The 17387-nt window shown below is 39.9% G+C and overlaps 3 protein-coding genes across 4 annotated transcripts in view; 1 reads left to right on the top strand and 2 right to left on the bottom strand.

Moving 5' to 3' along the window:
• LOC121325745 (myeloid leukemia factor 2-like) overlaps positions 1-88 on the bottom strand; it is a 31224-nt gene extending 31136 nt beyond the window's left edge. The window contains exon 1 of the mRNA XM_041268679.1: positions 1-88. The gene's annotated coding sequence lies outside the window, so the exon portion shown is untranslated.
• Positions 52-9588, top strand: LOC121325747 (cell division control protein 42 homolog). Of its 2 annotated transcripts, XR_005951364.1 has the most exons (7): positions 52-127; positions 6160-6714; positions 6986-7058; positions 7263-7372; positions 7569-7766; positions 8155-8687; positions 8736-9588. XR_005951364.1 is itself a non-coding variant. In XM_041268681.1 (6 exons), exons 2-6 carry the CDS (start codon positions 6610-6612, stop codon positions 8242-8244), a joined length of 576 nt encoding a protein of 191 aa, XP_041124615.1. In that variant the 5' UTR covers positions 52-127; positions 6160-6609; the 3' UTR covers positions 8245-9588. The 2 variants fall into 2 exon arrangements, 1 of the variants encoding a protein (XP_041124615.1); XM_041268681.1 differs by having other exon boundaries at positions 8155-9588.
• A 237-nt stretch (positions 9589-9825) lies between these two features.
• Positions 9826-17387, bottom strand: LOC121325744 (protein Wnt-4a-like). The gene is made up of 5 exons (XM_041268673.1): positions 15593-17387; positions 13387-13607; positions 13160-13291; positions 12914-13056; positions 9826-12639 (listed from the first exon to the last, which is right to left on the bottom strand). The coding sequence occupies exons 1-5, from the start codon at positions 15673-15675 to the stop codon at positions 12169-12171; spliced, it is 1050 nt and encodes a 349-aa protein (XP_041124607.1). The 5' UTR covers positions 15676-17387; the 3' UTR covers positions 9826-12168.

Below are 17387 nucleotides of genomic sequence, written 5' to 3'. Positions count from 1 at the left end.
CTCCCCTCTAAGGAAAATCTAAATGGGGCGGGGATATATTGTCATAGAAATAGAACCTCCCGTAATTTAAGCACAGAACTAAACCCGGATGGAACCAACGCCTAGCGTATGAACCCAGGAAGAGAAGGTGAGTGTTAGAAATAGAGTTTCTAAAACATATAAAATAATACATTTACTCTCGCTATTGAAAGTAGTAACGTGGTGAGTGTAATAATGAGATGTTAAGGGCTTAATATTCGTGTATGTGATTATTTTATCGGAGTTCCATACAATTCGGGTTGGGATAGCCTTCAAGTATTATGGGGGATGGGATGGTTAGGAAATACGAATACAAAATCTAGTAAATTCGTTCTGTCTGTAGTTTAAGTAATTGATATATAATCCACGTTGAATGTGTACATATAAAGACAAATGGAGTTCCACAGTTAGGAAATAAGTAAGTTACTAAGGCGTACCGGTGACGGCAAGTGTCTGTGTGTGTTTTAAGGAAGTGGATTTTGACAAGCAGAATTATAAAAAAAAAAAAAAAAACTTCGGTTCGATTGTATTTAGTTACAGTAAATGAATAAAAATAATGTATAATTTGCATAAAAACAGAGTATACTTCTCATGCTTGTCTTGAACATGATTTATCTTTTTGTGGGAGAGGCGGCGAAAAGAAGTTGAATGTGAGATAAATTATATCTACACTATGACTTATGAGCATAAGTACAGTGCTTGGAATTTACATTTAACGCAGTCTATCGGTTTTACTTCATTGGTTAAGGCTGACTTTTTTTTTTTTTTATAGCATCTTTCAGGAAATGGAGAGTTGTAAACTAGATCCAAACTTAATTAATTTCTAACTTGATCATTAATCACAGCATCAGTGTGTGTGTGTGTGTTTATTGCATGTTAGCCAATTGCTAGCATTAAGGTTAAACACAAATGTTAAGGCCAAATCAGTTGTTGATATACTGGTGCCCTCTTCTGCCACAGTACTGTATGCGGGCAAAATCACAAGTTGAACGTGACTGACACAAATAAAAAAAAGTGACTCTAGAAAGTCCACTGGCAGCAGCCTCTGGGGTTTTGATGCCAGTACTACTGACCAGCATAATGAGAATCCACCACAAACAATGCCTACCAGGAGTGTATCACCACCAGAGCTGAAGAAAGAGACATGGTTATATTAGCTGTCATTCAGTTTAGAGAACTGGAAATTAGTAGTTTCACTGCCAGTTTGTTTTGTGTGACACCGGCATCAGTGAAACCAACCGTCTTAGTGCTGGTAAAAACCTGACTCTTAACATTGCAACGTTCTGAATGGTAGCCCTTGGGCTGTTCATTTTAAACATGAGGCCAGCAGGCCAGGAGTTCCATGTGAGCCTAACGCGGGGCATGTCGTCTTGTGCTTAAACAATTTCTTGAAATAACTGAAAGTACTTTGACACAATACAGCACGTTGTTTTTCCCATTGCTTTGTATTGTGTTAGTCCCCATACAGGACAAACAGGCGGTTCCGTGTTAAATAATAATCTGATTCTACAGCGAGGCCTAGTGCAGCGGGTCCGTTGTGCTTTGCATTGCGAGTGACTTTGCATTGCAAGCACTGGAAACGAGAGGAACAATTGACAGGTTTTACAATAGTGATATTTAACTTGAAAAGTGATTTTTTTTGTTCTTGTAAATTTTTTTTTGGCATTTTATCGTGTTAAACCCTAAAACAGAACCTCCTAGATAATCTCAACGAGTCACTAAATGCATTTTAAAGTCAATTTAATGAATAAACCACACGATTATGTAGTTTGAAATTTAGTCTGTTTGCTGTAGTGGAGGTGATGAGAAGCTTTCTGTAAGATACCAGTAGTTGTGGTTTTGTATTGACCGCAGTGCAGTGTATATGCTTTACGCTGTGTCATTTGTTTTTGTACTTTCCCTGAGCAACACAGGGTTCTATATTATGGGTTGATTGAAAACCACATTGAAAGAATTGTTGTATAGAGAACAGTCGCTGTTTACAATCAATTCAGAGGCAAACATGCCCACTTTTGTATTGGTTCCTGTAACAGTTTAATTTATAAAAGGACTGAATCAAAATGGTTTCCTTTGCAGGATATCGTTATGTCAGTGAGATCTGAAATAAATAGCCCCTCCATTCCACTGCACATGAATGTTTCTCTTTGTTTAGAGGGAGTTTATTTATTGGAATATATGGTACCAATTATACATTTTATTCAGCTGTTTAAAATAAGAGAATATTGGAACACAGGCCTGTGAACAGCAAGGCTCTAAATTGGCCTTCAGTTCAGTATGTTTGTAGAGGGCACAGAGGCCGCTAAATTTAAGTCCAGGCCAAAGTGTAGTATGTTGTGTAATTTTGCTTATAATTCACATGTAAAGCTAGTTATTGGCTACAGAAAGAAAGTCCACAGTTTAACTTAACTATTTATTTACTAAGAAAATGCTGTGGCTTTTTTTGCCAATCCGCAGCCTAGACAGGGCTCCAGAAGAAAAAAAAAAAAAAAAAAAAAAAACTTTTGCTGGTTGCCAGTTTTGGAGCAAGTTGGTTTCTCCATTATTCAGCTGCATATAAATATAACAACTTGTTAACACTAGAACCGCCACATGGGTCACTTTGACCCATACATTTTTAAACTGCTTCGTTATGAAAATGAAAGACATACTAATGGATATAACTGAAAATTACAGCAGTATTCATGAACATCGCATCTAACATTTTCATTGCAGAAACACTGTATTTAAATGGAAAATTCAACATAAAATGTTTTATTTTTATAATGAGAGCATATACAGTATGACTACAAAGTGAAAAAATATAATAAAATAAACATTTCAAAAGAAACAGGTATGTACATTGGTTCACAGTATTTGATAGACAGTTGCGTGTCACACAAAAAGGGATGTTAGAAATGGAATGTATCCACCTATTTCGTTATCAAAGGATTTTACATTTATCATTTAAATCTCCTATTCAATATAGCTTTAGCTACATTCATAGAGAAGCATACTAATTTCAGTTTCATTCTCTATACAAAATTACAATTGCAAGCTTATAAAACACATCATAATACAATCAAAGGATAATATTAAAAAAGTTATTAGATGATAATATTCATGTAAAGCACAATAAACCCTCCATGTTTTTTGGGAAACTTACTTAAAATAACTATTACACTTGTGTCTACAAGTTATGTAATTAAAAATGATTCTTAAAGCATTTTAGCTAAATTTTAACACGGTAATGGTACAACTGCACTGTGGCTTGACTTGGTAAGTTTTATGAGACCTTAGGAGGCCAGACAATCCAGATAGCATTTTGGAAGGCGAGCTTCAAAGAGTTCACACTATGTTTGGCCTGTGCCTTGGTCTAATCAACAAGCTTTGAAGTAGATCTGGCTAAGAATATTCAGGAATCGATGTTAACAACCCAATCACCACAGCATGTCACACAGTGTAAATTAAATATCTGGGAAATATTTATATTAAAATTAATTTAACCATGAATTTCCTTGACAATGCGGGGGGGGGTGGTGACAATACAACTCCTATAGAATAGCAGTATCACTCACTCCAGCTTTTATTACAGGCTCGATTTAACAACAGTGTATAGTCAACACACTTAGTTATGTCTTATTAGACGTATAGTAAAACTAGGAATAGGTCAGGCTTTTGAAAAGCAAGTTAGTTACTCTGGTAAGTACGTTAGTTCTTTACAATCCACTTGCTAAGTTTTTATATCCTTTTTATTTATTTGGTTGTCTTTTTAGTTTTTGGCCACATATCATTCCTTAAAGAAGATAATGTCGTAATACTGTTTTAAACCGCTGTTTATTGGTGTGTGTGCTTGTGGTTCCCTTGCCTCTTTACAGCTTTGTTAACTTCATCATGTTTCATCTAGTTGGTTCTTTATGGGATGTACTGAAGTTTCAAAATGCAACACTGTGGATAAACTGCTGCATCCTGGTACCTGTGCTGTAGGTCACATTGTCGGATTGCAGCTCAGCCATTGGAGTGATTCTGAACAACAGCACAACAGGAAGCAAGCAGGTACCAGGAAACAACAGCCACTTTACATCTGTAGCTGCCTCTTCCAAACTGAAGTATATCCTTAAAGATAAGTTGCGAGGTTCTAAGAAAGATAGCGTTGCACGTCCCCACGTGTTGCTACAGCTATTTAAATAATGTACCTGGCATTTGTTATTTTCGTTAACATCCTGACAAGTTTTTAGACTTTTAAACATTTTAATTCTGCCTCAAAGGTGTTTTGAAGATTGCTGCCTAGTGCACATGTAGCAATTCACTTGCTTCATAAAGTGGGTGTAAGTTTCACCCACCTGCCCCTTTAATTAGGGTCAGTAGCCTGGCCAGGTTTTCTACTTTACTTTGATACTTTGGTTCCTGTAATTTTGGTTTTGTTCTTTTGTTACTTTGGATTACATGTGCATTGCTTCACTGGACTTGTTTAATGCCTAAATTTCATTTATCATCCATTGCCATCAAGACTGTCTTTGTAATTGTTTTCCCCATATAATTATTCATTCACCTTTGTCTTTGCCTGTCGGTGTGTTGGTTTTGTGTTGGTATGGTGTTTGTGTGTGTGTGTGTGTGTGTGTGTGTGTGTGTGTGTGTGTGTGTGTGTGGGGGGGGGGGGGGGGGGTTATTGGAGGCCCACCGGACACCACATTTATTTCGCTTTAGTGTTAGTTTGTTTGGATGTTTGTTTAGTTCACTTTACTTTCTTACTCACCTGTACCTTCCACTAAATGTTCTCTGCAATAAGTTGTTCTTATTTCATTTATTACATTATAGTTCACAACAATAAACTGTTTGTTCATGAAATTGACACCTCTGACGTCCCTGCTTTTGCTGTCTGTCACTCTTGCTGACTTAGTTATAGATATTGGGCCAGTAGTATCTCTTTAGGGAGGACAGTACAACTGCTTCTCAGTTGTGCAGAGTGATCGTTACACACTTGGGTTTGAGATCAGAGGTGTGTCCTCTCCGATCACTGCCTGCAGGCGTCTTCTTTATTTATTTTTCCTTCCCTTGTTAGTGATGAGGGTGTGGTAGAGAATTCACTTTTACCTGAAGCCGATCTGATGAAGATCATTTCCTTTTGTATTGTTGAAATGTAAATAAATGGGATGGTTTGATAATGTTATTTAAAAGCTTAGGTCGGTAATGTAGTTACAGACTACCACATTAACGTTTTCTTGATTGTATTATTTTTTTGTTTCAAATAGTGTGACGCAATCGGGGCTACCCTGAAGAATAATTCCAGCTCGTCTCGCTTTTACATGAAGGGATGAAAACTGAGTGAACATAGGGTAGAATTGTAGACATACAGGATCGTTTTCAGTTTCACACAATATTAACAAACAGATAAATAAATTAATTCCTACTACTTTGAATTACCAATTTAAATTGGAACTATTCTTAGGATTGCCCCAAATGTGTCAACCTAGACTACTTTGGGGAAAGAAAAAACACATAATGCGGCAATGGGTATATTGAATGTTTATGCTTTTAAATAAAATTGTTAACACCTAGTTTATTTATGTATATTATTGTATGAAACTGATGATCCTGTATGAAGAGAAGTTAAAGCCATCTTACTTTTATTAATGAGCATACGGAACTGTGTTGTATTTCGTAGGTTCATCTACTTTAACTCTTTGCAGTCCATTTATTCAGTGCTTGTCAGTTCCAGTTTATTTTACACGCGCTGTTTTAAAATATATTTTTTCATAGTAAAACAGGTTTAAAAGGCATTGAATCGCAAAAGTAAACTCAGCCCCACCCCTTGTTCGCAGTATTTTTCACATACCTCTTTATAAACATGCATACTGGTAAATCCTTTCCTGATTACTTGTTTTATCGCCAAACTCTTCAATAATGCGATCCAAGTCATTATTTTATTACTATAACATCTCAAAAAGTTCTACAAATGTCTGTGATATTCTTTGAACCCTGGATGCAGATGCAGCTACCTCCTTTGTTATGTCCGTGTTATCTTCATAGTGCATGGGACTATGAGATACGCCCTTTTTTCAGAGAAAAAATGACTCTAGATTGATGGTAAAGTAATAATTGAAGCCTGCAAAGCTTGTGATTTAAAGCGCCTGCATTAACGTTTGCTTGTCTTTTCTTTCACAGTTACACACAAGTCTTTCCTCTGGAAGACGAGCTGCAGACACACCGAGGATCCTTGCTCTTGAACTGGTCTTCCTTGATTCTGAAACCGAAGAGAAAACTGCACTTTCAAAGCAAACTAAACTGACATTTTGCTGAAAGAGTTTCTTTTTATGACGTAATCCTCATTGAGTTTGCAGATTTCTAGGCAATATTCTAACTGGTTGTAACTGACGTAGATGCACAGCGTATTTATACCGACTGACTGACGAATGTTATCTGACACGACTTGACTTTTCTACTGTAACAGGTACAAGCTCATAGCTCAATCAACTGACAGCAGGTACTGATTTTTATAAATGCACAGTCGGAGTACAGACAGCTTTTAAAGTTGTGTGTGTATCGTACTACGTCCCTTTAGATAGAGTTCCAAAGAGATTATTATCTGGAGCGTGACTGCCCACCTGTCTCGAGATGCAGACGATAAAGTGTGTTGTAGTGGGGGACGGAGCAGTGGGTAAAACCTGCCTCCTCATATCCTACACCACAAACAAGTTCCCCTCGGAGTACGTGCCAACAGTGAGTATCAGCACACTTGCAGCCGAGACAGACCTTTCATGTCATTTTAATTGCTTGCACATTTCCAGGGATGGCAATGAGACTCGTATTGTACACCGATTGTTTCACCCATTCCAGATTGCTTGACTAGCCACAGTGTATAGGTAACAAGCTCAGGTGTGTGTTATTAAACTCTTAGTAAACCCTCCTGCAGTGGGAGTCTCATTCCCAGCCCTGTTGTCTCTAGTCTTGTTCAGTGGCGTCATGTCTCTGACCGGCTGTTTCTCTGCAGGTTTTTGATAACTACGCGGTGACGGTGATGATTGGGGGAGAGCCCTACACTCTGGGGCTGTTCGACACCGCGGGTAAGTGAGGCAGAGGGGCTGGGGTCCCACCACGAACCTCACGGGGGTGCTGTGCCCTGCTGTTAAGGCATGGGACAAAGTGGGAGTCGTTTTCACTCCTTGTTTTCAAACTAGATTTATTTTTAAAGTTTCACGATTACGATAATTTTCATATTGATTTAACCTGCTGATTTTAATCTTGATTTCTCTGTGGTTTCTCTGCAGGTCAGGAGGATTATGACCGTCTGCGTCCGCTCAGCTACCCTCAGACTGACGTCTTCCTGGTCTGCTTCTCTGTCGTCTCACCCTCCTCCTTCGAGAACGTACGAGAGAAGGTACAGCGCTCCTCCCTCCCTCCCTCTTCCCATCTCTCCTAACCCCCCCTCCTTCGAGAACATCAGAGAAGGTACAGCGCTCCTCCCTCCCTCCCTCTCCTCATCTCTCCTAACCCAACTTTGAGAACATCACAGGGAAGATACAGCTTTCTCTCTTTGTGTGTTGTGCTCACCCTGCTCCTCCCTCCCCCTCCAGTGGATTCCTGAGATCTCTCATCACTGCCCCCGCACCCCCTTCCTGCTGGTGGGCACGCAGGTTGACCTTCGCGACGACCCCAACACTGTGGAGAAGCTGGCGAAGAACAAGCAGAGACCCCTTGCACCCGAGACCGCTGAGAAGCTAGCGCGGGACCTGAGGGCTGTCAAATATGTGGAGTGCTCTGCCCTCACACAGGTAAAGAACACTCCTGTCTGCATTGGAGAGTAGTTAAATGGGTGGAGCACTCCAGTAAATAAGAGATACCTGTCTCTATCTGTCTGTCTGTCCCTCTGTGTCAGGGAGTTGTCCAGCCCATGACGGGCTGTCACACAGGACTGTGCTGGGCATAATCCCCGACTCTCACTGCATAGCAGTTGAAACCATAAGTGATTTACCTGCACAGAATCTGTGAGATCCTTGCTCTGGAACACTCTTTATCTCTTTCTGTGTCTTGCAGTCTGTGCTGACTGTGTCTTTGTTCTATCTCATTTCTGACTTTGCCTCTGTGTTCTGTCTGGTTGCTGACTGTATCTCTGTGTTCTGTCTCGTTGCTGACTGTGTCTCCTATTGTGTCTCGTTGCAGCGCGGTTTGAAGAACGTTTTCGACGAGGCAATTCTTGCAGCGCTGGAGCCTCCCGAGATCAAACAGAAAAGAAAGTGCAACCTGTTGTGAGTGAGAGGGGGAGTGGGGCAAAACACGGAAATAAACTCTTATACAGGGTCTTGATCGGGAGCCAACGCAAAGGCATACAAACACTTCCTGAAAGGATTTTTCTTTTTTTTTTTTTTTTTATAAATATAGCGTTGAAAACTGAGTCCCTGTAACCACCATACTGGTTCCAATTTTTTTACAGCTGACATACAAGTAAGCCCCTCAGCGGGGTCAGACTGGCTCGAGTTTCCTCAACCCTGTATACAGAAGGGTCAGTTCATGAAAATGTAACTTCTCTTGCTTTGGGTAAGAACAGACCCATCAGAAAAATGAGCTTTCTGATATCTGCTTATCAGTGCAACAAACTAGTTACCTTCATGGACTGGCCCAATCTCTGTTTAGGGAGGGAAACTGTGTCCTAGTGTCTGAATCTTGGATCCTTCTTGTCTATAGAATACAACCAGGTTAGTGTCTGAATCTTGGATCCTTCTTGTCTATAGAATACAGACCAGGTTAGTGTCTGAATCTTGGATCCTTCTTGTCTATAGAATACAGACCAGGTCCACGATGGAGTCGAAATGGAGCCAGTTTCCTAACCACCTGCAGTCTTAGTTGCTTCCTGGTATTTTTTTGTTTTGTTTTGTTTTTATTATTGTTCCTGTATTATTGCCTTCCTTTATGTTGTGCTTCTGAATAGGGTCCATAGCTATAACAAAAAAATAAATAGAAAAAACAGTAACTAATCCTGGAGAAGCAGAGGTGGACAAATGCATCATAAAGTAGTTCACAAATGAAAGGTGTGCTACCAAGGCTAATTCTAACCCCTTACCTTTCACACTGACCAGCAGTATTGGCAGTGGCCTCTACAGTTTCCAGTGCTAATAGATGTGGATTTTAAACAAGCCTTGTTTATATTTTATTTATAGAGAGTAACAGGTTGTTATGCTTTTCTGCCTTAGCTATAAAAGGCTGAAGATGTTATTCTAATCTCCGCTATACTGCTGCAGGTAGGAATGCTATCCTGTTCTGTACTGTTGGGTTCACAGAGTGACTCGCATGTCATGGCTTGTGGCCTCAAGGGGGAGGAAGTTTGTCTCCCTAAAAGTTTGTTTCCTTTTTTCTGCACATGTTTGGGTTAACTCTGGAAGATGTAGTAAACTGACAGGCCAGGAAGAAATTGTATTGCAGAGTCCTCAGACCCCAATGTTAAAGCCAGGCTGTAAGGATGGAGTTGCACAGGAAGCAGCACATCAGTGTCTTCACTGAAGAGGTTCATTGCCAGCTGTCAATCAATTGAAATATTTAAAGTATTCAAAAAAAAAATTTAAATAATAATTATAAGCCAGTAGTGGGCTTTATCCATTTACATTTATTCAAAAGAATATCTGTTTTAAGAAGTAATTTACAAGACCGTTCATCTTTAAATTTTTTGTATGTATTTAAATAATTATCATAACCATTACCATTTATAGTTTGCAACCACATTAAATATCACTGTCGGTTTATATTTATATATATATATATAATATATATATATATATATATATATAATATATAGATATATATATAAAAAGTAAACTTCTGGTGTGGGAGCACTGGGAACATTTTCAAAACTTTAAAATAAATGCACTTTAAAAAAAAAAAAAAAAAAAAAAAAAAACACTGTTCTGGGATTTCTTCTAAAAAGTTAGAAGGCAAGGGGGTTGACTGGACAGTTTTCACTTCTATTAGTTTATAATATCGAGAAGACGGACTGCAGTCCTGTATAAGAGACAGGGAAAGGGGCTCGGTTGGAATTCTACGATATTAATGTTGTGCTTTGAAATAATAAAACACACTGTTAGACTTTTTTTTTTTTTTTTTTAAAGAGTAGTTTAAAAGTTTATTTTTCATTGTCACAGTACAGTGTTGGTCATTTCTATGTATATATTTTTACAATTAAAATAAATCTGAAAATGTATACAGCACATAAACAGGAGTGGCCTTTTATACTGTTGATTCCAGTCCACTGCAGTGCTGGGGCTGCTTGTCTTGGTTCACTCACAGCTTTCACAACTCGGCCACATTGCAGCTGATGCCTCTCAAGCATTTCTACACAACTACTCTGCCCTTCAAAACACAACCCATCAAAACATTAAACATAGTGTGCTATTGTCTAAACAGAGTCCAGTGTGGGTCTTAGTGATGGATTAGACTTGTTTCCTCCCCAGGGGCTGTTCCTAAAAACATTGCTTAAATTGTTCGTACACACAGAGTTTAGAATGTTTGCACCCACAATTAAATTCTGGTTTATTAATCTTGCGTAAGGCACCTGTGTGCAATTTCTAAAAAATATGTTAGTAAATCTCAATGTCACTAAAATTGTTTGCACATGGAAATTTGCATTTAAAACGCCTGTGTATAGCCTTGTGTGCTAAATGTAGCAGTCTGTCATGGCTCAGTTTGCTCAGCCCACACTGCTGTTCTGACAAATAAATGAATCGTGGGTTCCACCTGGCCATTTAGCCACAGCATTTCATAGATGGAGTCGGGCATCACTTATAACCAGCACATTAATGGAGAGGTACTGTCTCCTCTTCACAAAATGAAATGCATTCAATGTTGGTGCTTTAATTGCTACGTGAGTGTAGTCTAGCACCAACGGTATTGGACAACCCAGTAGTCAAATGAAAATCCCTTTTTTATTTCAATCTGCTGTCTGTCAGTATAAGGAAACTGAATGTACTGAGGACAAAGGGGCAATGATGGAGTCCAAAACCATTAGTAACAACACTAAGCCAAGAGTAGACAGGACTTGTATATGCAGGAATGGGATGTTATTTTGCAATTCACAGTGCACGACAGAAAGGCATAACAACAACAACCACGTTGTTTTATTTAGTTTGTAATACTCAGTGGTGATAATCAGTATTGATACCACTGCGTGGATAATAATTATAATATTAGGCTAAATATATGTACACGTCAAATTTCAGCCATACACGCAATTGTTTTTCATTATGCAGTGGCATGTTTACAGCATTTGAAGTCACCTACCGTTTGAGAATATGAATGTTATTTCATCCACGTTTAACACATTGTGAAATGCAGCTCAGTACAATGTTGGAGCAGCCCTGCATGCAGCCCCTGATGAAGGACTTCTCTCTGAAGCCTTGCTCGTGTTTCTACAAGATGATATTTACAGGAACAGCCCAGCAAGTCTGCTGCTTGTCAAAATACTAATATATGGAGTTCATTATTCAAGCTAACTTTGCATTCTCTGTATGCCTCAGTTATGCCCTGTTTCTGCTCAGTGTATTAGTTACCAAGGAGAGGAGCTTCCAAAAAGAACAGCTTCTTCCCCAGACTGACGGTGGGGTTATAGACAGGACACATTAACAGCATATCAAACAGATAAACAATGAAACTCTACAAACACTGAGATGAGAGAGAGCAGCCATTCAAAGAGCATTCTTTTCTGGGCGTGACATATCAGTTATCCCATCTAACATCCTGCAATCATCTTCAGATTCCCTTTGTATCATTTTCTAGTTTAGTTGTTGCATCCTGATGCATTTTTAAAAGTTTAAGCCCTGCAGACTTAACAAGAGCTCTCAGAATCATGTCTGACCCCCATGTCGTGTTCACCAGAGCGTACCTGCTAACCTGCCCTCTAGAGGTGGAATGATTCACTGTGTATCGATGAATCCGGATACTTTCATAGCATGCTACATCGTATCATTTGTATCGTGATACAAGACCAAAATCCCAGCAAGTGGTTCTTGAATGAAGAGATTAGTGTGTTATATAGCTGGTATCAATACATACTCTCCCTATCTCATTAAAATTAACAAAACAGTCCATTGTTAAATGCTAATTTGATCTTATGCATCAATACAAGCAGCCCATCAGGACCATCACCTGTATCGTGACGTCAGCATCGCTTTACCACCCCCACCCCCCTGGTTAGCGACAGGTGTGCACCTGCAGCACATTGCGGCACTGCTTGCACTGCACCGAGCAACACCAGCGGAACTTGCAGCTGCAGCGCTCCACGACCTCAGCGCGCGCTGTGTGGAATCCACGCCCACAGCACATGAGCTCGCAGCCATCCACAGCCAGCCGAGATGTGGCATTGCACTGCCGCCCCTCTGTACCGGGGATCCCCCCTCGTGGGTCCAGTTGGCAGAAGTCTGGGCTGGGGGACAGGTAGACCAGGTCCTGAGGTGAGTGTGGTTTGAAGTGGGGGTCCCGGGGCAGCAGCACCTTGCGGGACCCCACCTTTCGCAGCTGTACTTCTGTCGCCCCATCGAACTTCTCCTTCAGCATGTTCCCCACCCGGCGGAGCGGCGGCATCACCTTCCAGCACGTGCGCACCTCGCAGGACCCCGACACACCATGACACTTGCACTCCACACGCATGCTGTGCACGATCGCCTGGGGGCAAGAGACAGGTGGGAGGGGACAGGATGAGAGAGAAGCGCTTGAGAGAGTTGTGAAGAATCACCTTGAAACAGCACTGACAGCAAGGGAGGAGACTGCTGTTAAAGGGTAAATAAGGATTTGAACAAATCGGTTAATCAGTTTTAAAAATATTCCAAACAACATCATCTTGTACCTTGTCTCGTTGCAGGGAAATGCACCCGCTGCCACCCCTTCATCCCAACCACTCACCCTCCTCCCACTTCATCTTGCTCCCCCCCCCCATCACCTTGCGACCCGCCTCGTTGTTGTGCAGGTTCATGAGTGCCCGGCTTGAGGATAGGCCCCGACTCCTCTCAGGATCATCCACAAAGGACTGAGAGAATGCGACCCCAAACGAGAGATTATCAGAGCAGCCTGACCACTGGAACCCTATGACACACACAGGCAGAAGGGACAGGGGACAGTATTCAGATTCCTGAATGTTGTGAACTCTCCAGTAAAGCTCTCCATTGTTTTTTTTTTTTGCTCTCACCTTCAGGGCTGACCCCTCTGACCTTGCGGTCGCAGCCGCACTTCTCCAGCTCCCCGCGGCTGCACGCCCGAGTCACCGCAAAAGCCACCGCCGCTGCTGAAAGAGCATGAATGAAGGCAGCCTCACGGGTACCTGAGAGAGGAGAATAAAGTGAATCAATATTAGAACTGCCCTCAACTCTCACAGTCACTTACTCTCGTCCATGACCTCCACATAACCCCTCTGACCTTGCAACACGACCTTCCCGAACACGTTGACCCCTGACCCCGTGGAGCAGTTCCAGCGGCGCGCTCTGAACTGGTACTGACACTCCTCGATGGAGAGCTCCGCCCCCCGCCGCACCGACTCCATCGCGCCCCACTGCCGCTGGCACAGCACAACCTGCCCTCCCGACAGGCCCTCAAGCTCAGAGCAGGATCCACGGGACAGGGGCTGCCGCACTAGAGACCTGAGAGAGAGATAGTGAGAGTGTGCAAACGAGACAATGCGATACAGGCTCAACTGTACATATAACATTAGAAATCATTTTAAACGATGTTAAAACATTTTCACAAAACCCCGTTTTTATTTTAAATGTAACTTTTTACTTAAGAACAAGTTTAGGAACAACCAATGTGAATTTAAATGATTGTATTTCCTATTTCTCTAGTCCAGCTAATTTACTGCTTTTTGTAGGCTACTTAGGGGGAAAAGATACATTGATTACACGATGTTCAATAATGTGATAGCTGAATCTAGTAAAGTTATGTATTCTGTTAATAATGTGTATATTTGAGATTTTATAACTGAACTCAAAATTGCTAGAATAATTTAGATTAAATGTGATATTAAAGTCGGTATTCACGGCGGTTACTTTTATGTCCTATCAATGCTGGCAATGACACTTAGCTCGTGCATGACAACACAACAGCGGTCTGACGAGACCACAGACCGCTGTTTTGTTTTCAGGCACGAGCTAACTTTTCTGGCGGACACTGCCCGCCTCAACCCTCCTCGAGCTGTGTCAATTAACCCAGAGACTCTGAAATAGAGCTGAATACGACGCATGATTTCAATTAATAAATGTAAAACAATGAAGTGTCTTCAAGATAGTATAACTTATCAATACTAGCATACCTAGGTAAGTTTAACATAATATGATTTTTTTTTTTTTTTTTTTTTTTTTTTTTTTTTAACGGTCATTTGAGCCTTTTCATGTTTACCTGGGCAGTGATAAAGTAGGAAAACGTGACACAGCAGCAAACAAAAACTGTATACTAGTCTAAGGAAGTATGGAATAGCTTCGTGTATATTCTGTTCACTCGTTTTTCTTTTTCAAAACAAACACAACATAAATTGACTCGCTTTTTTTCACTTTCTAATCTTGAAAAGATAAATAAATCGAGAATCAAGTGGTTTGTGGTTTGCCGTTTTGCAACTTTAAAGTATAATGTAAAAAAAAAAAAAAAAAAAAAAAAATTCCTTGTTTATCGGTTTCCTGATACTGCTTGCTGCAATAAATGAAACAGTCAACCCCACTTACTGTCACAATGTATGTGCAGCCCCTTTGAAGTGATATTAAGCGTCGTTGACATTATCAGGAGTTGATCGATAACCAAACGACCGCGTACAAACTAAACCAATTTAACATGTTTTTCTTAAGTCCTCCAACTTTCAACAACAACTTCAATTTATATACATTCTATGTTAAACGGATTCATATAATTGTTGTCAATTTCGTACAGTTTCTTATTTACATAACAAAAAAAAACAGTCCTAACTACTGTAGCACAAACCGGGGTCAGGGGTTACAGTGCTGCACCAGGATAAGTGTGTGTGGTGAACTAAGAGTTTTTCACATTTGTGAAGAATATTCAAAATTAAAAGTTCAACTGGGTAGATATAAGGTGAGCAGTGAGGATGGTAATAAAATTGCAGTGTTACACCTTTTGAGTTGATACAGGTTAAGAGGCAGGACTGGGACAGCTGTTTAGTTAATTTATATAGCATAAACACTTCACTTGGAAACTAGTTTGTATTTGTATGTATACAAATTGCCCACAACCCACGCTTATTGTAACTGTCTCCAGGAATGGACCAGATCTCACCACTTTTATGTACATTTTACACAATTTTTTTCAATAACCTCTCCCTCGTGAGGTGGCACTCAAAAAAGAACACCAGTTGAGGGGGCCCAGAGCCGCCACTAGAGAGGGGATAAAGGAAATTGGGTAGGGGCAAAATCAACAGGACATTCTTCCAGAGTTTAGTTTCATTAAAGCTGCAGACAGACAGCATCCCACACTCATGTTCAGTTTGACAAAACAATAGACTCACTTCTTGCTGTCTATGTTAGTTTACTACATTATCCAGTGCTTTGGGGTAATTAGTTGTTATGATATAAATTCAGATATCTCCGTATACCTTTACACTAGATATATATTGTATACTTACAGCCACAATGTTGCTCGCGCATCTGGGGTCACCAGGAGCAACGCAAACAGAACGCTGAGAATGGTGCTGGCGAGGCTGCGCATTGGGACAAGCTGAAAGGAGTTTCACAGCACGCGGCTTCCTGCCCGCATAGCTCAGCAGCGGGCCACGGGCTCTGCGGCGATTGAAGAATTAAAACACAAACAAGGTCTAACCCCTTGAAAAGAAATAACACCAGCAGCAGAATACAAAGCGTGTTTTCTTTCCAAACTTTGAAGTTCAATAATTTATTTTCACTCTATTTTTAATAGGCCCCTAAGTTATGCCAGTATAAGAATGATTTTTGCAAAGGTGATCAAAGTAAAAAAAGTAAAGAAAACAAATCACAGATATACAAACAAACCAACGAGTGACGTCTGTTTTTGTTTAATTAAACAATGTTCATTTTTTTTTTCTTTTCAGTCTTCAAAGAGTGACTGCAGCTGGTCCAGTCAAACATCACCGCTCCAGATTTAATTAAACGTGTTTTAAATGGTGTCGGAAAAGGTCCACCTTCAAATGCTGGTAAATATGTAAAATAAATAAATAAATAGTCAGTTTATTATCGCAAACAAGTTTAATTTCATTAAAACTTCCAGCACCAACATTGGTTCCTGTTTAATGCTGACAGCTCTGGAATTCTGCAGTTTAAAAGTTGCTTATACAATTAAATGCGTTCAAATCCAGTGATGTTGCTGCAGGTGCGCTTTTTGTCTTTACAGGGATGAGAGAATCTTCACAAGCACACAGGGATAATGAAGCGAAGAATATTGTCGACAACAGTCACCGTTTATATCTCCACCAAAATTCTGAGATCAGTTCTCTACGATATGTTAAAATTTTAAAGAAAAGTTTAATAATGCTAAAGTCCTGTGTAAACTGCTGTAAAAAAAGTGTTCCACAGAAGAAGAAAATGAAAACAACGCGATAGATTTATGAAATCGCCTATAAGACTCAAGAGTTTCACAAATCGATCCCAAATCTCCACAAAGTATAAATAACGTTGAATTGTATTGGACTGTTTAATAGCCTATATCTACCCAAACTATTGTGAGAGTTGATATTTTCTACACGTGTGACCGGTATCAGTGGCGTTTCTAAAGGCATTGCATTGAAGTGAAACGCGCGACTCGAGCCCATCCATTACATCACAGAAGACAAGTGTTTACACAGAGCTCTGTTGAACAATAAGCGATTTACAAAGTTAAAATAAAATAAAATAAAAAATAAAAAAAAACGATTGTGTCTTATTTGAATAGCCTATCCTTAATGTCGATTACTTAAATCAATAGACAATTATTTTTTTTCTTGTATTCGTTTATCGTTAACTAATACAGTCAGTGAAACGTGAACGTTAGGTATATCGATCACTAATTGATATCCAATAGTCAGTTGGTTTATTGATCTATAATCACATTTATGATTTTTTAAATGTACTGTGAGGGGGGAGGGAGTGTCGATCGAAACGACGAAATACGTGTTTCTGTATTTCAGGCTGTGAAGCAGTAAGGTTTATAATATTATTAGTCGCTTTGCTAAACAACCTATTTGTCTCTGAAGTGCCTCACAATATATCTTTCTCAAAGAAAGAAGGAAGCCTGTGCACCTGAACCACGCTGAATGCAATATCACTGAGACACTGAGCGTGTGAGCTGCTGGGCATTTTCAAACAAGTACATGTTATTGTATTTGTTGTTTGTTAAAAAAATAACTGAAGCGCGTTTAAAAATTGACATAGCCTTTATAAAACAAATACAACACAACAATAATAATAATA

This window comes from Polyodon spathula, chromosome 13 (assembly GCF_017654505.1).
Source record: "Polyodon spathula isolate WHYD16114869_AA chromosome 13, ASM1765450v1, whole genome shotgun sequence".
NCBI lineage: Eukaryota > Metazoa > Chordata > Actinopteri > Acipenseriformes > Polyodontidae > Polyodon > Polyodon spathula.
This window is presented reverse-complemented; position numbering and strand designations above follow the sequence as displayed.